The sequence below is a fragment of the Acartia tonsa genome, chromosome 9, assembly GCF_053477335.1.
Source record: "Acartia tonsa isolate MP-2025a chromosome 9, ASM5347733v1, whole genome shotgun sequence".
Taxonomy (NCBI): Eukaryota; Metazoa; Arthropoda; class Copepoda; order Calanoida; family Acartiidae; genus Acartia; species Acartia tonsa.
Window position 1 is genome coordinate 41461367 of NC_137268.1, and position 22537 is coordinate 41483903.

The 22537-nt window shown below is 31.4% G+C and overlaps 1 protein-coding gene across 1 annotated transcript; it reads left to right on the top strand.

Moving 5' to 3' along the window:
* The first annotated feature begins 1011 nt into the window (after positions 1–1011).
* LOC145328954 (F-box only protein 25) lies at positions 1012–22498 on the top strand. The gene is made up of 17 exons (XM_080172931.1): positions 1012–1135; positions 2826–2869; positions 8249–8313; positions 10221–10276; positions 11821–11886; positions 12560–12613; positions 13833–13883; positions 14215–14277; positions 16746–16818; positions 17607–17692; positions 17849–17894; positions 18325–18369; positions 19395–19479; positions 20331–20436; positions 21094–21169; positions 21789–21880; positions 22192–22498. The coding sequence occupies exons 1-17, from the start codon at positions 1062–1064 to the stop codon at positions 22253–22255; spliced, it is 1146 nt and encodes a 381-aa protein (XP_080029057.1). The 5' UTR covers positions 1012–1061; the 3' UTR covers positions 22256–22498.
* The last annotated feature ends 39 nt before the right edge of the window (positions 22499–22537 follow it).

The window sequence follows — 22537 nt, forward strand, 5'->3', positions numbered from 1 at the left end:
AATATTTTTGGGATTTAGGGGGGGGGGGGGGCGGGTTGGTGTGGACTTTATTCAATTTTTTAAAAACATTGACAAACTTAATTTTAAGGGCTAATAACCGGTTTGAATCCATCGGAATTATGAAGCAGACATTTAGGATATTATACTTATTTTTTTTAGAAGCAGCTTATAGGGCCTATAAAAAAAATGTCGTCATGTAATACAAATTACTAATGATAGGCCGATATATATTTATATTGACCAATTTTATAGTGTATATTGGCCTATTATTGGTCATTTGTATTGTAGGACGTCATTTTTTATGGGCACTATAATATGCTTCTTTTTTGTGATGACACCTAGCACCTCGTATCTTCATTTGCTTTCTTCATAATATTTACGTTGTACCGTAGGGATACAGGGATAATACAATGGATTTGAAATATATCTTACCCCAAAATTTTTTAGTGTTCCATTCTGTAATTTGCAGTAAATGAATATGGGAGGGGAAAGGGTTGTAGATCAATTTTGCCGTCATTAGTTGTTCCCTACCTCCCTGGTTGTGTAAAATGTTGAAATAAGTTTTTATTGATTTTAGTCGGGCTCTGGATATTGCGACATAATGTTGCTGTGTAAGTCATGGTGAAATTTAATAAACAAAGATAATAATGTATTTGAATTATCGATATATTATTATTTGGTTTTTACACCAGATTTTCCTGTACACAGATAAAGTGATGCTCGCAGCTGTAAATTTGTCAGTAACTCTATTGTGGATATGTGATTTTCTCAGCTGCTATTCAAAATAGACGGCTGATTTTTAGTGTAAACATTCTGCATACCAGTATGAAATTTACTTGGTTCGCCGGTATGAAAATCATGCATTAAAAATATAAAAATGTGCTCTACCTTAAATCACTTATTTCTATCCATGATTTTTGGTGTATCGTTACTTATTGATGTTGTCATCCTTTTTTTATATCATAAATATAAATTAAATGTACCTTCTTAGGTTTATTCTTTTTTATTTTCAGATAAAAAAACACATTTAAAACGATTGTTTAAAAAAAAAACTTTAAAAAATGCCATTCTTGCCCCCAGACTGGAGAGGGCCAGGGGAGGATTGGGTCAAGGATGGAGACGGGTGGGAAGTCAAGTAAGTAGACAGACAGACAGACAGACAGACAGACAGACAGACAGACAGACAGACAGACAGACAGACAGACAGACAGACAGACAGACAGACAGACAGACAGACAGACAGACAGACAGACAGACAGACAGACAGACAGACGGACAGACGGACAGACAGACAGACAGAAAGACAGACAGACAGACAGACAGACAGGCAGACTGGAGAGGCCCAGGGGAGGATTGGGGCAAGGATGAAGACGGGTGGGAAGTCAAGTAAGTAGATAGATAGATATACAGACAGACAGACGGATAGACAGACAGACAGACAGACAGACAGACTGGAGAGGGCCAGGGGAGGATTGGGTCAAGGATGGAGACGGGTGGGAAGTCAAGTAAGTAGATAGATAGATAGATAGATAGATAGACAGACAGACAGACAGACAGACAGACTGGAGAGGCCCAGGGGAGGATTGGGTCAAGGATGGAGACGGTCGGGAAGTCAAGTAGGTAGATAGATAGTTGAATTAAATATATAGTTAGAGAGATAGACAGTAGAATTTGAAATTAATTAAAAATTTAATAATTTTTTTAAAGTCTGATTATTAAGAATACGCTAGTCTGATATGGTTCTCCTTTATAGTGAAGCTTTTTATAGGCCCAAGGAAGGTTTTTAACTATTCTAGGGTACCTCCACCCACCAAAGAGAAATCGCACCTGAAAACCCTCCAACACCCGCCACCCCCGTAACAAAAAAGTTTATTTTTTGCTTAAAGTTAGAATTATTTTGTTCTCAGCCAATTAAGTTCGCATTGTACCATGCAAACCGCATTTACTGAGTCATTCTACAGGAATAAGGGATAAGACAATGGACAATTTATTAATGTTCATCAAAAAAATTTACGAACCCCAATATGTCCTACTTTGAGAAAGACGATTCCAGTAACGTCATATACGTTTAGGGGAGGGGGGAAGAAAATCTCTTCCCTTTTCTCCCATCTCTTTTGAAGATATTTTCTTTCCCCCTTCCCTTTTTCTTTCCCAAAACGTTTATGACGTCACTGGAATCGTCTTTCTCAAAGTAGGACAGATTGGGGTTCGTCAAAAAATTGCCTCCTTTGTAGATTTAAATAATTAAAAACTGCTAATTTGAACAAACCAATGAAGATTCAATAAGAGTACCCAACGTTTTTAAGTTGATATGTTTATAAAATTTGGGTACCAGTATAATTTCTGGTTCATTGTTCTCTCCTTCCCTGGTCCTTCTCTAATGAAAGGGAAGCTTATTTCGTAATTAGGCTGACGGTGACAGTGCGAAGCAACTCTTTACAATAATGTCTGTCTGTCCCTCATTATCTAATTTACAACCAATTTTGTTAATTTAAGCTTTATGTCTATTCCAGATTTGATTAGGTTAGGGAAAGGTTTTATATTCGTTGGATTTCTGATAATCTTAATCTATATGAATTGGTATAGAATACATTGATATATTGACAGGAGATAACTTTGTTGTCATTTTAGAATGCTAATATGGACCTCATTTATTGCCAGTTCGTTCATCCAGTAGGAGCAGAGGTGATTGGATAAAATGAGTGGATGGGGGTTATCGTTATTTTAGCCAGCTGCGAGTAACACTTTATTAGAGTATATGAAAATTTGGTGCAACATCCATGTAATAATAATATTGATTTCTAAATGAATATTTTGTATTTTAGAAAAATTGCCTTGGTGTCTGGACAAAATACATGGAACAGAACAGGTATTATATATTTTCTCGTATTCATTCGAATCCGGTTGATAAGAACCGGTTCTTATCCATACGAATAAACTATGTCAAGCATCGTATTATATCCAGCTTTCTACGAATATAAAAATGTACAATTATAAGATTATAACCAGTTTTTTAGCCCGTGCCTTTGGCACCTCGGGTCTAAAAAAACTATCATTTATTTCCTACTGCATATATATAATGTTATATATCTTTCAATAAATTTGTATCTAAAAAGCAATATAGATAAACATCATGCTTTTAGAGTTGCTACGCTAGGTCTTAATTATGTCTAACCGTTACGGAATCATCATACCATTGCAAAGTTTGAAATTGAAAATATCATTTTAGCATGCTTAAATGGTCGTTCAGGGCTATCCGTTACATTCGCACGTACGGACAAACCGACCATAAATCTAGAGAAGCTTCGCTTTTAAAAACTAAAATTAATTTATTTATCCGAACATAAAATCCAAATTTACATATAGTTAAAGCTATAAATGATCTAACAAAGAAAATCCACAAAACTAAATTATTATCTTTTTTAGTAGCGAATCTGCTATATAATTAACTTTCCCTGTCAGGGGGATGTGATTTTCTCAGTTTCTGATTTTTTATATGATTCCCATCCAGATGCAATTTACTGTCCGACGGTCTGCCAGTCATTTTACAAAACATAATTATTTAAAATCTAGAATTATGTTAAGTTTAAAAGGTTTTGTGATTATTTTCTCGAATATATTTTTATTCTTGATTTAAAAAAAAAACATTATATGATCTTTAAAACTCATTTCCCGTACTTGTATTTTTGTGCGAAAAAGGAAATATTTTGCATGGGGAAACGATATTACACCCATGTTAGTTTATTGTGCTTTTAAAAAAGAATAAAAACAAGGACAAATATATACATAAAAAATTTAGTAAAAAAAAATTTTAAGATAAAAAGTAGGATTGTATTACCAATAATTCACTAAAAAATGACTCATGATTTTTTAAAGGACTATTGGATGAATAGACGTAAAGACATATACTAGTTAGAGAGTAGCTGCGCTACAATTGTACAAAAAACCTACATGTATCATTTCCTATTTCATGTACAGTGCAGCTTTATCAAACCAATAATAATAAAATATTCAATAAAGTTAGCTTATTTTATTAGTGCAGATGCTATATTTATTACTCGGTTATACATATGTAAGATATGCATCTAATTTTTTTTGGAGATTCCCATAACAAAATTCTTGGGACGAGAGTAATAAACATTAAACAGCCCAATGTTCCCTCCCCAGCATATACTTTTATCGCATTATTTTAAGAAACATGTCGCATTAATACGTCCTTAATGACGTAACTTTTTTATTACTATACAAATGACGTTTCATATTTTTTTAAAGGACGTTTTGTGTACCAAAAATACGTCGTTATCTTTAAAAAAACGTCACAAAAAAAATATAAATAAGAGGTAACAATATTTTGAATTTAATGACATGTTATCTTAAATAACGGCGCATTAAAACGTCAATTTTTCCTTTAAAACGTCCAGAAAAACAAGATGGCCGCCAAACTAACAATATAATTTAAATATTAATTAAAAAATAATAATATTTTATTAAATCCTAAAAATGCGGCCTTAACTCTGAAAAAACGTCACTAAAAAATATAAATAACAAAAATATTAAATGACATATTATTTTAAATAAAGACATATCAAAACATCATTTTTTTACTGTAAAACGTCAAAAAAAACAATATGGCCGCCAAAATTGGTATTTAATGTGTATCAATAAAATATTAGATTTAATATTAAACAATTATTTTATTGAATCAAATAAATATTTTTTGAATTAAATCATTAGAATTAATTAATAATTAGAAATTGATTTGAGTTAAATAAAAATGGATTATTTTAATAACAATTTCAATTAATCTAGATGCTTGAATATGAGAAATGTACACAGGAAAAAAATAAGACCTCACTCTTAATCAGGAAACGAGAAAATCTTTTTTTTATATATTTCTAAATTTCTGCCTTTTATTGCCTAACCAACCGACCAACAGACAAAATATCATGGAACAGATTGGTTAGAAGCCTCTAGGGGCACTGGTAGGAGGGGGAAAAGTTGACCTTATCCCATTTTAAATTTGAGTTTCAAAAGAGTTTTAAAAATATTTTTTTTGGGGGGAGGGGGGTGTAGAATCCTCCCAAAAGATAGTTAAAAACCTTCCCAGGACCTATAAGAAGCTTCACTTTAAAAGAGAACAATATCGGTTCAGCGGTTAGCGAGATCCTTTGGGACAGACAAAAAACGTTTACTAATTAATATAATAGGATTGATATAAAATAGAACTCTTACCTTTAAAGTTATAAAACCAATTGAAATTCATTAAAGTCCCCAAAGTTGTTTAAGCTAACTTCTTACCTCAACATTGTAAAACTTAAATTCATGATTTGTCGTCGATTATGATCTCCTTTCGAAATTATGCAACAAGAGAAGGAAAAATGTTTTTAAAATCATTTAACTTATTCTCTCATCACATTTACGAACGAAGTTCTATTATTGAGTAAATCTTATTCTTTACACAGATTAAATTACACATAAATTGTAATGTTTGTTTGAGGGGTTTAACCATTACTAAATACTAAAATAATATTTATATGATGATCAGCGGTCTGACATAGTTCAGAAATTATTTTTGTCTTTTCATAAGACAAATTTAACTTCAAAAATAAAAATAATAGATTTCTTGATATTATTTTTATGTTACAAACTTTTAGTTTTTAGGAAGAAAAAAATAAAATATTTAAAAAAAATTATGTCAGAATTTTTTCTGAACTCTTCCTTATTTCCTAAAGTTTCTTGAAAATTATTTAACTAATCAAGATGACACATCACACAATAAGGACGTATAAATGCCACATTATTTATTTCATTTACTGTAACATTAATATGTATATTTTATAACATATATTAATAAATTATTTAATTAATAAAGATGACTTATTACAAATTAAGGACGTTTTGATACCACATTATTTATTTTATTTACTGTGACATGAATATGTTATTATACAATATATATTAATATGTGGAAAAAATACAAAATGACGTATTGAAACAACCTTAATTTTTATATTTAATCAGGCATTAATGTGTAATTTCTTTTTTTTAGAAAAATAATGGCAAATAAAAAACAGTTAAGGCCATATTAATAAGTCATTTTCTTTAAATACGTCACAAAAAAGATGTATTGAAAATTAATGACATGTCAATGCGACCTTTCTAAAGAAACAAAACCACTTTAGTAGATGCTGGGTCCCTCCCAGAGTAGTAAGGTATCTTAAGGGATAAGAGAAATGATGATGCATTAGAGTTCCTCAAAATTATTTAAAACAAAATTATTGGTGGAAAAGTTAGAGCATAGTTACTTTTAACCACCCAATTAAGATTTAAAACTTGTAACCGTCTCTGTTACCCTTATTTTTCTAAAAATCATTAAAAATTAATCTTGTCACGATATATATATACATACAGTATTGTCCTTGTTAATATTTATCACTAATTAAAAACATTTATTTAGAACTTAAAAAATTAACTAAAACAAAGCAAATTTAAATTTGAATAATTTAATATAATCCTTATATGAAAGTAACAGGATTGCTGTATGTATAGATAAGGATCTCGCTAACCGGTGAACCGATATAGTTCTCTTTTACGTGAAGCTTCTCTTAAGTCTAGGAAAGGTTTTTAAAACTATTTTGGGGGAGGGTACTACCATCCTTCCAAAAAAAGAGCCCCAAGAAAAAATACCGAATCTATAAAGAGCATATAATCTTATTATTTAAAGATATATTTATTAGACTTAATTAAGCCCTACAGAAAAATCGGGAGTGTATCGTCTCTTTACTATTCCTGGTACAGATAAATCTTAATTTAGAATACCATTTTGAGACTTATGTATTAGTAATAATAAAACTGCCTATAAATGGATTTTCTTCAATCTAAAAAAACCGAACGTATTTATTACCTAAAAACAAATTTAATAATCAAAAAAGGCAAAAATAATAATCAATTTGTTAGATTGAAAAAAATTGTATTAATAAAATTAAGTTTGAGGGACCAAGCGGCAAAAAACATAACTACAAATAACAGAATTTAAGAAAAAAACATGTCCTAACTTTTGTTATTTATTAACCCATTCGTGACGAGCTAACAAGTAATTGCCCCAACTGCCCAAATTGCATGCTACTGCCCTGAAAGCCTTACCAAAATAAAGAAGCATATCGATGAACATGATTAGTTCCTCAAAATTATGCTAAAGCAAAGTTATTGGTGTAAAAGTCAAACCACTCAAACTAGATTCAAACCTTTAACGTTTTTACGTCAATGAATGACAGAACGAGTTTATTGTATTTGGCTTGTAAAGGCAGGTATATGGAGGGAGGGTGGGGGAGGGGTTAGCAGTCTGTTTCATTTTTTGCTTAAAAATCAGTGAAAAAGCATCTTGCCACGCTATATACATACAGTATTATTCTTGTCAATATTTATTACTAATTTAAAAACATGCAATAACTTTTTATTTAGATTTTTAATTATAAATTAAACAAAACAAAGCAAATCAAAATTCAAATAATCTATTATCATATTTGAAATAAATATAATCCTTATATGAAAGTAACAGGATGTTTGTGTGTGTAGCAAAGGACTGGTATAGATTTTTTTTATGTGAAGATTCACATAGGTCAAGTAAAGGTTTTTTAATCTTTTTTTGGGGAGATTACCACCACCCTCAAAAAAAAGCGTTCTTAGAAAAAATGATCCCATCTAAATCTTTAAAATTGGAGGTTTTAACACCCTCCCCCCCCCCACTTAAATATACTAGTTTTTATGAGCGTAGTCAATAGTTGATGACATAGATTTTATAGTTAATTAGGCTTTTTTGAGCCCTCATTCATAGGATTTAGCTTTTGCTACGCTAATTATGAACGCTGTCGCGTTATAATTTAGTGAGCAAAGCTACTTTATAACTGTTAACCAAAGTATAAAACTTTGAAGAAGTTTACAATACCATTACGACCCTTAAGAATTTTTGATAATACTTACAAATAAATATGCCAAATCTGCAAAAAAAACTCGTCTTACCTTACCTAGAAACATATGTAATACATTTAAAAAAAAATTAAATATTCAAATTATTAGATTGAAGTAAATCTTTAAGATGCAGAAAAAGTGTGAGGCACCTAGCGTTAAAAAATCTAACTACATAAAATCATTTATTTGGGGATTAGAGAATTGTTAAAACCACGTAAGCATTATCAAAGTAGATCCAATAAACATTAAAAATCCTATTATTATTATTTTTAATTTTTAGGTTCCTTGCAGAGATCAGATAAAAGAAAGAGATGTAATACTGAGCCAGTTCACAAAAAGAATGAGGTACTTTTTTCATATCAAACATGAATTATTATGATAATAATTAGCGCAGTAATAACAAAATGCTGACTATTTTAAATTGAAATAAAAGAGAAAATGAGCGATGTTCTTTTCAAACAAGGAAGTTCTATTATTCTTCTAATAATGGATATAGGGTATACGGGGATATTATGACAGGGGAAAAATTGTCGCCAATTTAGGTTGCTAACATGGAACTCATTTTTTGTTAAGTTCATCCAGTAAGTGGAGATGGGTTGAAGGGAGAAATCGTTATTTTAGCCATCTACGAGTTTTACTTTATTAGAGTACATGATAATCTGGTGTGATATCCAATTAATAATAAATCCATTCTTCTATCAATAGAAAATAATATATATTTTTGTATGTTATCTAAAGGAAACTTATTGATGATTATTTATTTATTATAATGATGTGGCCTTTATTGGGACAATGGAAATATCTCATTAGGGTTTCTTGTACCCCTGATATTGCTATATCTTTTCCACCAATTAAAAAATTCTCACTTTTTATTTTTATTGCCCCTAAAACGGTGGTCTCCAAAAAGTTTTTCAATCTTTTGTCGTATTATAAAAAGCTTTCCGCGGATAGTAAAATATAAAGTCCCGGACCAATAAAACAGGTATTAGGTTTATGATTTTTATTTTATTATTCGTTGAAAATTGTCTATAACACGATACTATACGTGATTTTTCAGTATGGCATGGAACTGGTCCAGTGGATTAAAACCGCTAACGATTGAAATTAAAAAAACTTCTTGGTCATGTTCTATACCAGTTTAAAATCTTATTATGTTAATTTTAAAATTTTTGGTTAGTCTAATTCAGAGAGAGAGAAAGGGGACAACGTACAGTTTATTACACTAGTCCACAAAGTAATATAATAACGGTTTCTTATTCGTTGGCTTAACAACTTTGGAGACTTTAATGAATTTTGATTGGTTGGTTAATTGAGTTGAGTGTGCAAACGTTTCAACAGCTAATTTTAAACTACAGAAGGGGTGATTAAGTGTAACATCATTAGGTATGTATATCAATTTATAAGCTATTGTATTGTCCCTTTAAATCCCTGGTCTAATTGCAATGTAAGTGGAAAATGATAAAAGATAAAATACATATATTATTGTTCTATCTGTATTACATAGTTATTCTTACATTAATATTAGAGATTTAGAGATAAATGACATGAAAATAACTTTTTATACAATATAAGGAAAATTTTGTAGCGCAGTAATAATAATTCTCTAATATAAGATATACACGATGTTTGTCTGTCTGTCTGTCTGCAGCTCAAGATTTCTCTAACCGCCGGACCGATATGGCTCTTCTTTTGGTAAAGCTTAAGCTTCCAAGAGATATCGCCCCTGGAAAAAAATCTCCCCAAAAATTGAAAGTCGAGGGTCGGTTTACCCCCCTCCCTTTTTCTCAAGTTCCTCTAGAGTCCTCTAGGGGGCATTGCTGCTAGTAATAATAGTAATTTAAAACAATAAATTATAAAAAAAACGCATTATTTGCTATCAAAAGGAAATTGCAAATAAAATGCAATATATATTGAATAATACTTTGTTACTAATACGAAGCAATTTAACATTATGTAAGCTTAAATTACGTATTTTTTCATATCTATTAAACAAATGAAAAATTTAGATTTATTTTTTTGTGTCTTAAGATAACGAAGTACAGATTATGATATAATTTTCTTTTCATTTTGAGCATTTTAGGATTAAATTTTGATTATTATTTGATAAAATCTCGAATGAACTTTATTTTGATAAAGCCTTAAAAATTTTAGTTAAAGGTTTAGAGATAGGACAATGGAATTTTTTTCTATTTTCTATCCGCGGAAAGCTGTCTAGATTAAGATACAAAGAATAACTATTTTTATTTTGTTAGGATGACGATTCTGGAAAAGAAAATGAGTATCCATCCAGTAATCCAGTTGGGGGAAGGTAGTATTTTTAGTAGCAAAGCTTCTCTATATTTGTTTGTCTGTATGTCCTTCTATCGGTATGTCTTTCTGTCGGTTTATTCTTCTGTCTGTCTGTCCTTTTGTTAGTATATTGTTTTGTTTGTCAGGTCTCTTGTCTGTTTGTGATTCTGTATGTATATCCCTATGTCTGCCTGTTCTACTGTCTGTCCTTCTGCCTCTCTGTGATTCTGCTTTTCTGTCTTTCTGTCTGTCTGCCCTTCTGTCTATCTATCTGTATGTCATATTGTCTGTTCCTCTGTCTGTTCTTCTGTCTATCTGTGATTCTGTATGTCCGTCCATATGTCTGTCTGTCCTACTGTCTGTTCCTCTTGTTGTCTGTTCTTCTATAAAGGTGCTAAAGATATAAAAGTTTGATAGTCTTCACTATAGAAAAAACGCGTAAAATAGGTCCTTTTCGCGCATTTAATTGTACTGCACATTATTAAGTAATGACTTTTCCAAATTATTTGTAAGACTTCTTTTGTCGGTTAAAATTTTATGCGAGGATAATCTATACTTTCCACCGTTTGGCCATTAGGAGCCTTAAAAGTTCCTACATTTTTAGAGATAATCTTTACCATGAACCAGCGTTGCGGAGCCATTTGATTTTGGTGCGGCTCCGGTTCCGACCTAAAATCAATAAAAACTCGACATATTTTTTTCACCCATATTTTTGACGTTTGAAGGTTTTAAAAGTTGATTTTCAGATAAAAATGGACTTGAAAAACTTTTTAAGGGCATTGGCACATGACAAAACAGAGTTACAAAATTATAATTTATAAAAAAACCTCTTTATTTATCTAGTCCGGAGCCGGTATCGTTTTTTAACGAAAATTTCGGCTCCAGCTCCGGCTCCTGATCCAGCAAAATATGGCGGCTCCACGGCTCCCGGCTTCGGCACCGCAACACTGCTAGGAACACTTTACCGTGAACTGCACTAAATCCTATCCTTCTCTGTCTCTGCATCCCTGAATGATATTTGCAATATGTTAGACACATTATTTAGAGAAAAGTCAATGGATCGAGACACTACTCAATTATAAAGATTTAAAGTCTGACATTTGGGATTTATACTGACATTTATTTTCTTGTATCTTTTTTAACGTTTCCCAACAATTAGTTTATAACATACCAATGCATATTATCATATCTGAAGACCTTTATAAAGCTTAACTAAAAAGCATATTTTAAAATATGGTAAAACCAGCCTACTTGAAAAAAGAATAGTTATTTATCTTACGTATTATAGACAGGTTTCTGCAGATATTAAAATAAAAAATTATTAATGTTAATTTTATAATCTTTTATTTTAATATTCGTGGAAAATTGCCTCTAATACGATTCTATATTTAATTTTTAAATATAGAACTGCTCTTAATCCATTGGAAATTATTCGGTTTCGAAGCCATACTGAAAATATAATTCGTTCACCTTGAAGATTCAAAGAAGTCGGAACCAAATTTGAAAAATCTTTGAAAATATTTAGAAAAAACATTTGAATTATATTAATGATATTTTGTTTAGATTGGAAAGACACCAGTCAATGCCAAGCCTGCAACCTTTTTGTCCAATCACAGTTAAATGTACCAGGTATTATCATGGCTTAGGTAGCTTATATATGCGGATCAAAATTATGGATGGTAACATCCATAACAGTGAAGCTCTAAAATCAGAATGAAGGACAAACGAACAATGACTCTTGTAGAGTGTCAGAACTTCGCCTTATTTACCCTTAAATTTTTAGATTTAGTCTACACTTCAAATAAGAATTACATTATTTAAATGGAATAAAATCAGCACATAATAGTAAAAGAATAGAGGGGACAGGAGCTGTATGTAACTCAGCTCAACTTTCAATGAGATCTTTAAAAGTCGGTCAATAGCGTCGGAAATATTAACACATCCAAGTCGCTTCAAAAAAGCAGAAAGAAATTTGCTAGCAGACGAAAAAGGTTCCAACCATTTGGGCCAGGTAGTTGTCTGGGTTATACATCTATAATTATACATTTATTATCACCACATCAAGTTCTCTTTGCTAACTACATAATTATTAATTCTCCATGTTATACAATAGGATAATCTTTACTTTGCAGAGTTTTAATTCTCAGACATAATTCACAATAATACAAAATCAATAATTGACGTAGAATGGAGGGAAGGAAAAGGAAAATTTGTTAAATAAACTTTTCCATAAACCGATTCACTTTATTACATGATAATCTGGTGTAAGATCCAAGTAATAAAAATCCCTTATTTTTTTCAGAGAAATTGCTGGGTTCAATACATTGTCAGATGCTCTGAAAAGATTGGATTTTATGTAAGTATCTAGATATAGTGCAGTTTACGGTAAAAATCTTCTTGATAACTATCCAAAAATCTTTGAACTTTAAAGGCTGCTAGCTGCCAAACAGCTGAATGTATATGGCACACCATGCTCTTAGTAGCCTTCAAAGTTCAAAGGTTTTTGGAGATCGTTACTAGGAATAATTCACCGTGAACTGTATTCATTCTTTTTTTTTATTAGCAGCTACTCTACAACAATTCACTTTGTAAATACGTCAGTTGCTTTTTTCTAGACCACCAAACTATTATATTTTTAGCCTCAAAGGTTCGGAGCACTTAAAGTATGAGGGTCTATCCCTGCCGGGCACATCTAAGCTTTACGTATCCTACCCTAACGTAGTTCGAAACAGTATAATTGTGTCATGTGAAGGAAATGAAGTTGCGGGTTTCGTCGTAGTTTCAAAGTATCTTTTCTCCTATTTCTAGCCCCTGCGGGGTCTATTGCCTAACCCTTCGGGGCAATCACATAACCTAACTTAACCTAACCTAACCTAAAATAACCTTTCAAAAGCTACTGTGAAAATACGACGGTACCCGCAACTTCGTTTTCTTAACATGACCCGTATAATTTTTTACAAGCTCTAAAATAACTAAAAACAGTTTATCTGAACACAGTAAAAGTGTCGGACTGATTATGACGTAACAAAAAAATAGCCAATGAGAGGCCATTATTGACCAATGGTAAAATTTATAGTGGCCTCTCATTGGCTAAGTGGGAAATCTGTTAGTTTAAACTAATATAATATGTCGAGATTTTCTCTGGAAAATATTAGAAAGAAAAATGTCTTGTACAAGCAAGTCTTATTGCTTAATTTTCTGCCCTTTGGTTTTCTGATAAATTAAATTATTTTCTTTTTTCTTCTTCGGTCTTTATACAGAAAAAGGAATTTAAACATTTTTAAAAATTATAAATTGACAAATATGGCGATTTTTCTCAAAGTGCCTTATCGAGAACTGGAACCTCTCTTTATTTTTGAAATAAATAGAAAATATGAGAGGAAGGATAGATTTTCTTTCTTAATTTATTAGATTACGCCTCACAGATAGGATAACGAAGGATTAGAGCCCCCAGCTAAAACCCGCTCCCGTTATTTTCAAAACTTAAAAATAAGGAAGGGAAGATCAGTGCTCGTTAGGCGGTTTTTTGGAAAGTACCAAAATTATTCTATAAAAATGATTAAATTTTATTTTAGTTCTGCAGTGCATGATGTCAGAAGATTTCATTATGTTTCCTCCCTTCTCAGGTAGTAATTTATAATAGTTATTTATCCCATCGTCTCATAGACAGATTTCCGCGGATATCAAAATGACAAATATAAGATCAATACTAGTTTTGTTAGCCCCAAGGGGCCGAATTACAGGGCTAACAAAACTGGTATTAATTTTATGATTTTGATTTTTGATATTCGTGGAAAATTGCCTGTAATATGATGCTAAACATAATTTTTCAGTATGGCTGAGAACTGGTTTTTATCCAGTAATATTTGATAACTTTGAAAACCTTTGGCCGAAATTTTTTACAGGCACTATAAAGAGCTTCTTTATGATTGCATAGAAATATAAACTTTGTTTCAGATTGCTTCTGAAGCAAGAGAGATTGTTTCAGTTACCAGGATCCTGCCAAGTTCTGGTTTTCAGGTATACATTTTGCCAGGGAGGGAGGGGACATTAGGTTGTTTATTACACTAGTCCTCAAAGTTTTTGAATAATGTTTTCTTATTCATTTGAGAACTTTTATAAAATTTCGATTGGTTGGATCATTGCGTTGAGTGTAGTGATGGCAATCCGTCGAATTTTTAGGCCGGATTCGGATTCCGGATTCTTAAAAGAATCCGTCAAAAAAGAAGCGGATTCCTTGCGGATTCCGGATTCTTAATTTTGGCGGATTCCGGATTCGGATTCCGGATTCGGATTCCGGATTCGGATTCCGGATTCGGATTCCGGATTCCGGATTCTAGCAGTATTCTAAAAGGCTTTTTAAAAAGAATAAATGAAGCATGAAAAGCTGTGAAATTAAAATAAATACTTACAAAAAAACGCAACTTTGGATGCTAGCTACCATTATACCTGTAGTTAAGAAGAAACAATAAAATAATTTTTAGGTATATGTCTGCCACAATTTAAATAAGTTTTGTCTGAAAAAAAAACTGTTATTTGTATTTGTAATTTTAGCCTACCAATTAAGAATCCGGAATCAACTATTAAAAAACGGATCCGGATTCGGATTCCAAAATTTGCCCAAAAATTGGGCGGATTCAACCACTAATTGTAATCTACAGAAGGGGTAATTATGTGTATCATCATTGGTTTGTAGGGTTAAAACAAAAAGTAACCTATAAATCCTTATGTGAAGATCTTCAATAATCTATGGTCTAGACTTTCTATTGCCTCGTGTAGGAATGTGTAATCCCAGAAATTAGCTATGTTATTGGGAAAAGATTGCAGATATACAGACAGAATAAATCTTGAATAAGGATGATGTATAGATTATATTAGTCTATACTTTATAGTTTTTATTGTATATGAAGTAAAAATCATATTGGCGGTTTCGCTTAAAGTGTTTTGTGGAGCACAAAAATCCTTCTCGATCAATTCGGTGTTAAACCGTTGATAAAAATCAAGCCATCTTACAGTTTTTCTTTTGGACAACCAAACCGTAAAAATAGATTTATAAATCCTCCAATGTTTTTTATAAAAATCTTTGAGACTTTTTATTTTAATTGTCAGTATGAAAATATCATTCCCATATAAACGACCCCTTAAATAGTGGATGTAAATATTCATTTATTTCCCGGAGGTAACCATTTATTTCCCCGAGGTAGATATTTTTAGAAGATTTTCAAATTTTTTTGGAAGATTTTTGAATTTTTATTAATTATTAAAAGAAACTTGATATCAGGGATAAAAATGATCATAGCCGGGAAATAAATGAAAATTAAAAACTAAAATTAAACCACATTTTAGCATAAAAAAATGAGTTTTTTGTTTAAATGAGAATGATATTCCTGTCCAGTTTTTTGTTTAGGAATGAATATTTATTACCCGAGGGAATAAATGATGGACCGATAGGTCATCATTTATTCACGAGGAAAAACTGCACAGGAATACCCCATTGTTCTTCATTTTTTAAAATCAAGTATATATGCGGCTTCCGTTTTTTGTTGAATATGTATCTAATATTGATATAACAAATATCGTAGGGGGAAAAGTCACTCTAAAATCAGCCACGTGATGTCATAAAAATGAGGGAGATGAGAGGAGAAATGGAAAAGAAAATCCTCCTAAAAAAGAGATTGATAATCCCTCATTTTTATGACGTCACATGGCTGGTTTTGAGTGACTTTCTCCCTCTACCAAATATCATTCTAATTAGAAAATTATCCTTTCTCGTATTTATTCGAATCCGGTGGATAAGAACCGGTTCTCATCCATACGAAAAAACTATATCTAGCATCGTATTATATCCAGTTTTCTACGAATATAGAAATGTACAATCATAAGATTAAAACCAGTTTTTTTTAGAAAAAACTAGTTTTAATCTTATAATTGTACATTCTATATACGCGGAAAGCCGTTTATAATACGATACGAGAAATAACTATTCCTAATTCCTAACTAATCCTTATAACAATATCCTAACCAACTAAATCCTAACAAATTATAATCCTCTATCCTACATCCTAGTTCAGCCAAATCCTTAAAAAATCCTTCTCAACCCTACATTCCTAATCCTATAGTCCCTCAGAAAAACAGGTAATATTGTTCTTTCTATTTTTATATCTGATAAGTGATCGTAAGTACATGTGTTTAATAAAGTAGAATTATATCTGTCTGTCAATCTGTCGCTTCCTGGTTTTAAGCTATTGTCTTGATGTTTGGGACATTCATTTCCGACAAAATTGTTATGTTTTAAAGAAACTGTATTAATTTAGTTTTTTTTTTATAAGCCTTCATCCCCTCATAGGCGAGACTTCTTGTATATTCGTAAAGTTATTGGTATACAATTCAAACTTTTTTTTTAGTTTTGCGTGTTTGTTAATAGATTACTTAAAAACTTTTTGAAAATAATTATAAACTGGAAAAGATAATATTTGTTTTATTTTTAGGATACTTGAAGAAATGGCTAGAACAGTGTATACAGAAAGAAGAGGAGAACCAGTATTGAAAAAACTTTTACAGGTAATTTTTAAAGGAGAACAATATCGGTTGAGCGGTAATCAAGACTATTCATTACACACAGACCGACATCTTGCTATTTTTATATAATGATAGCAGCTTACTATTTGTCAGAAAATATTAACTTTTTAAATGTTAGCTTTAATATAATTAGGGTCAGTCCGTACTTACGTAACGTATAGCTTTTATAGATAATTTATACATAATATGTTCTATTGATTTCAAACTTTGTATGATAATTCCTATAACAGTTAATAACGATTTAGAAAGCTTAGCAACTCTATAATAGCTACCAGAAAGTCATTAGACAATTTAAAACATGCTGTTTTTTTGTGATAAGATTATCCTATTTGTCTGATTTTTGAAACAGTTGTTCCCATGACAACAAATTCCATTTTTAAGCGAAGCATCTCTATAACCAAGTCCTGATAAGTAAGATAAATGTATGTATTATGTATGTCCTTAAACAGTATACTGTTTAATTTCATTCACCATTTTTTTGGGAGGGGTGGGGGGGTCTAAAATTGCGCGTGTAGGTTTATTAAGACTGTTCATCTATCTATCTAAATATACCAATGTCTATCATTATATTCCTCTGTTTACCTATCTGTCCATTTAGTAATAGATATGTAGTGCGAGTATAAATATGTTTTAAAATGTTAAACAAGTTTGTAGAATGATTGAGAATGATAACCTTAGGTTTTATAATATACACTTGGTCTGTAGAAAGGTGTTAGTTTGATAAAGTATCCTTGGGTTGACATGGAGTAATAGCTTCTTAAACTATTCAGGATCTGCTAGTGGCAATGGATGAACGACCAGTTTGGGGTAGCAAGCATGGCAGTGAAACTTTAAACAGAGCTTTTGAAAGGGCCAGGTATATTAAATAGTTGAAGTGATTTTATAATGTAGTATGCGCTAAAAATTTTAAAATTAAAATCTTTAACATATTGATTAATTATATTATTTAATTTATTATACCTTACCTACTGTTCTATCCCTTAGATCATAATATCATTATTATTTGTTATAGACGAAGAATTGCGTGCATTACAGCAATGGAAATGAAACAGAGTCAGGTATGCTTGTTAGGCCTCTTGTGACACTTAAAATGTTTTCGTTTAAAATATCTAAGTTGAGAGATAATTTGTCTATGTTAAGATCAGCTGTTTCTTATTCATGTTTCTATTACACTGGCGCCGCCTAGCGGCTGTTAAATATTTTTTGGGGCACTTTCTCTAATGGTACTCTTCCCAAAATAGTTATGAACCTTTTTTTGACCTATGTGAAGCTATCCTGTAAAGTAGAAACATATCAAGGAGTGCATCCCGCTGGCGTCGGGGAGGTGATGAGTTCGAATCTTGGCTCAACACCGCGTCATAAAGACGTTTCATATGGGTCTTACTGCTACTCTGTCAGATACGCGCTATTATTAGTTACAGTAGGGAGAATGCCTTGGCCCAAAACAGGAAATTGACGAGAGAATCGTATAGATTGTTTATTTTCTAGATGGAAGCAAGACAAGATAATACAAACATGGAAGAAAAAGAACAGGTTAAACAATCGATTTATAATTACTTGGATGTTGCATATTTATTTCATATCCTTATAATAAAGTAACAGGATGTTTGTGTGTTTGTCTGTGTGTTTATCTGTGTGTCTGTGTTTCTGTACCGAAGGATCTCGCTAACCGCTAAACCGATTGGGTTCTCCTTAACAGGGTAGATTCTCATAAGTCCCAGTAAGGTTTATAACTATTTTGGGGGAGGGTACCACCACCCTCCCAAGAGAAATCACAAATTTTTTTTTTACGTACTCGATTTTAGAATGAGAGTTCAACGCCAACATAAACGTCAAACGCAAAATAGACATATTTTAAATATAAAAAAAAATCATTTAAAATGCCACTAGAGGCCTCTAGGGGGCGTAGCCGCTAGTACTTTAATAAAGTGATACTCTCAGTTGGTTAAAATAACAATACCGTAATCCAAGTCCTTAACGCCATAACCTCCTCTAATATTGGATGGAAAAAATTACCAATAAAAGAGGTCCATATTAGCATCTTTATTGACGATAAATTTTCACTGTCAATATATCCACATGCTCTAATCCATTGTTATTTTAGTTATTCTAGCAGTTTGACTTTCACAAAGCTTTCGACACAAAAATCGTTGCTGATGTATAAATGCAATGTTTATATTAAAAGTAATATATAAAGGCGTGTAATCATTGCTTTCAGCCTAAAACTAAGTTTGTTTTCTGCAGATAGAAGAATATTTATTTATCGCATCGTATCATAAACAGCTTTCCGCTGATATAAAAATATGCAATAAAATGTGCAAGATTAATACTAGTTTTTACATTCGTAGAAAACTGGATATACTATTGTTTATTTTACGGTGCGATAAATAATTTTTCAGTATTGCTTAGAACCGGTTCTAATCAACTGGTTATTATTAAGTTTCGAAGCAATACTGGAAAAAAAGAATTATATATTGTCAGAATTCTAGAAAATAATGTAAAAAAGACGATTTTATTTGCTTGCTTGCCAAAGACATCAATTATATATCGTTTTGTAGGATACCGAGATAGAAAATTTGCCAGAAGAATGTATAAGAGAAATCCTGCTTCGTTTGTCAGACTCGGGGGATCTGGAGAGAGCAGGTAATTCATACCAGGAGTCCCCAAAGTTTTTAATAATGTTTGCTAATACGTTGGCTTAACAACTTTGGGGTCTGGTAATACATTTTTATTGGTTGGTTCATTAGATTGAGACTTCAAACGTTTCAAACAAAAGGAGTAATTGTGTCTATCATCATTAGGAATGTACATCAAATTATTGGCGATTTTCTGATCCATTTAGATAAATGAATTCATCCGTCTATCTTGTTTAGTGGCAGGTTTTAGCCATTTTCCGGGTTGGATTTAAACATTTAGATCCCTCACCCCTAAGATTTGTGTTGAAACTCTTTTGATTTTTTAAATGACAAAAATGTGCAACTTTTGGTAAATTTTATTTTTGGTTCCATACACCCAGGCGGCCACAGGAGCCATCTAAAATCTATGAAAATCCAGGAGCCATCTAAAATCTATGAAAATCCAGGTGTCTTAAAAATACTAAATCACATTCTTAAATTTAAGATATTTTGATGCCTACTATACTTGTCAATATGAGATATTATACCGTATATTAAGCCCATAGATGATGGGATACTCCATGATATATTGTTTTAGTGTATCTCTGAACCAATTCTTACTTAATAATGTGCATGATCTTTAACAACCAACCATAAGATTGCATGCTCTTTGTCTTGAAGTCTTAATTAAGCATGATAATGAGCTTTAATTGTTTTGGGTCAAGGTATTCCCTCAACTCTTAACTATTTAAGTCGCGCATCTGACATAGCAGCAGTAAGAGTTGTTTTTATGTCTTTAGTTATGACGCGGTTTAGGGCCCAGATTCGAACCTGTCACCTTCCAGACAACGATCTTATAAATCATAATTAATATTTTAGGAGAAGTGATGCCTACTATGAGTATGATTGTGAAAGAAAGACGACTTTGGAGGGAGTTAGTTCAGGCTCATTTTACTAACCTTCAAATTGAATTTATATTATCCAGGTATTTATCTGGCAATCTGTCCTTATGTCAATCTATCTATATCACATTAATTAAGTCCTTTTATTTAACTTCTATTACATAGGAACAGTATTTATACTATATATCTATAATACAAAGTAGAATGATGTCTGTATGTCCGTCTGTCTGTCTGTCCGTCCGTCCCTTAAGATCTCGGTAACCACTGAACCGATCGGATTCTTCTCTTCAGGGTATATATCTATTGGTCCTGTGGTGGTTTTAAGCTATTTTCTTGGGGGGTGGGACACCCCCAACCACACATAAAAATGAAAATCCCCCCCCCCCAAAAAAAAATATTATTTTCTTGGGAACACATTAGACCAAGCACCAGTAGTATTTTTTTTAAAAATTATCTCTTGAGGCAAAAAATTATCTATTCTATATACTATTTAGGATTGACTTTTAAATAGCATTTACCAGCTTTCATTATATTTCACATATTAGCTACTTAATTAAATACATTAATGAAAAATATTTACTATTTTGAAAACTTTAATTAATTTGCTTACTAATTAAATCAATGTATTTTTACCATATAAACAATATAAAATGAATGTAATATTCTAATATTATTGTAATACAAAGCAATTTAAATTCTATAAATCTGCCAATTTTTATGAACACATAATATTTATCTAGAGAGCCAGAATTGAAAGAGAAGAAGCTATATAAGGATATGTATTATGCACTCAAGAAACAGTTTGGACTCAGAGAGGTAAAGATATCATTCAATTTTAGTATTACAAAATTAAATATTACTATTAATTGACTATTAGAATCCTTATGTAAAAGTCAAAGGATGTATGTCTGTGTTTACCAAAGTATATTGGTAACCGCTGAACAGATTTGGTTCTCAATTACAATGTTACTTCTTATATATCCATTGGATATATTTTGGAGGAAAGAGAAATCGTTCAATAAAAATTTTACTTCCCATACTTTTTTTTGCTTTTTATTATAAAAACTAAAATTAAAAATGAACCCACTGCCCTCCAACACATCAAGTGCCCCTCCAGGGGCGTAGCCGCTAGTAGCAGATAAAACAGTTTTTTATACAATTTTTATATAATACTTTATGTGTTTCTATTTATTATTTTTTTTCTCTAAATCCGGAGAGGCTCTGTAATAATTTACTGAATATTACAATTTTTAATCACCCAATCAACAAGAAAGTTAAAGTTAATTTACTAAAACACAAAAGACGAAAAAAGGGTAAATAAAACATTGATATTTTATGTCATTATACCTTTTATATTTAAATATATAATTCTTTTAATTGTCGTCTTCAAAATGCTACAACTAAAATAAAATAATATAAAGAAATACAATTTTAGGAGTACACAGATTTGTTGGAGATGTGCAGAACTTGCAGAGTTTTGTACTGGCAAGGATTGGGACATCCTTGTCTGCTGAAATCAAACAACAGGTAGATAGATAGATTAATACATGGATGGATAGATAGATATTGCAATACATGTATGAATAGATAGATAGCAGGATTGGGACATCCTTGTCTGCTGAAATTAAACAATAGGTAGATAGATAATCATATTACATTGCTAAATAGCATGGGGTATGTAAATTAGGATTAATTTGGTTTTCCAAAGTTCTTTAAATATTACTTTAAAACTTTACACAGATTGATTTAGAAATATATTTCATATTAAACCCAAAAAGAAACGCTTCTTCTGCAAATGCATGTGGTTTCATGAAAACTAATCTTGTTTGTTTTTTTAGTGATAAGCCCGGAGGACAAGTGCCAATAACCCCATCCAGATTTCTCACTTTCTTCTCAATATAAATTCATTATTTTATCATAGTATGTATAGAATACTTTATCCGGTTATCCGGCCAAATTACCGGATATCCGGCCGGATAACCGGCCAAATAACCAGATATTAAAGTAGTAAAAACAAAATTTCTTCAGAAATCTTATATAAATTTACATAAAGTTAAACTTTCAGAAAAAATGTTCTTCTAGCTTCAATAATAAGAAAATTATAGCCAAATTAAGATTTTAAAAAGCAGAGATTTTTGGTGTAAAGTATAAAAAATTATAGAGCCGGATATCCAGCCGGATAGT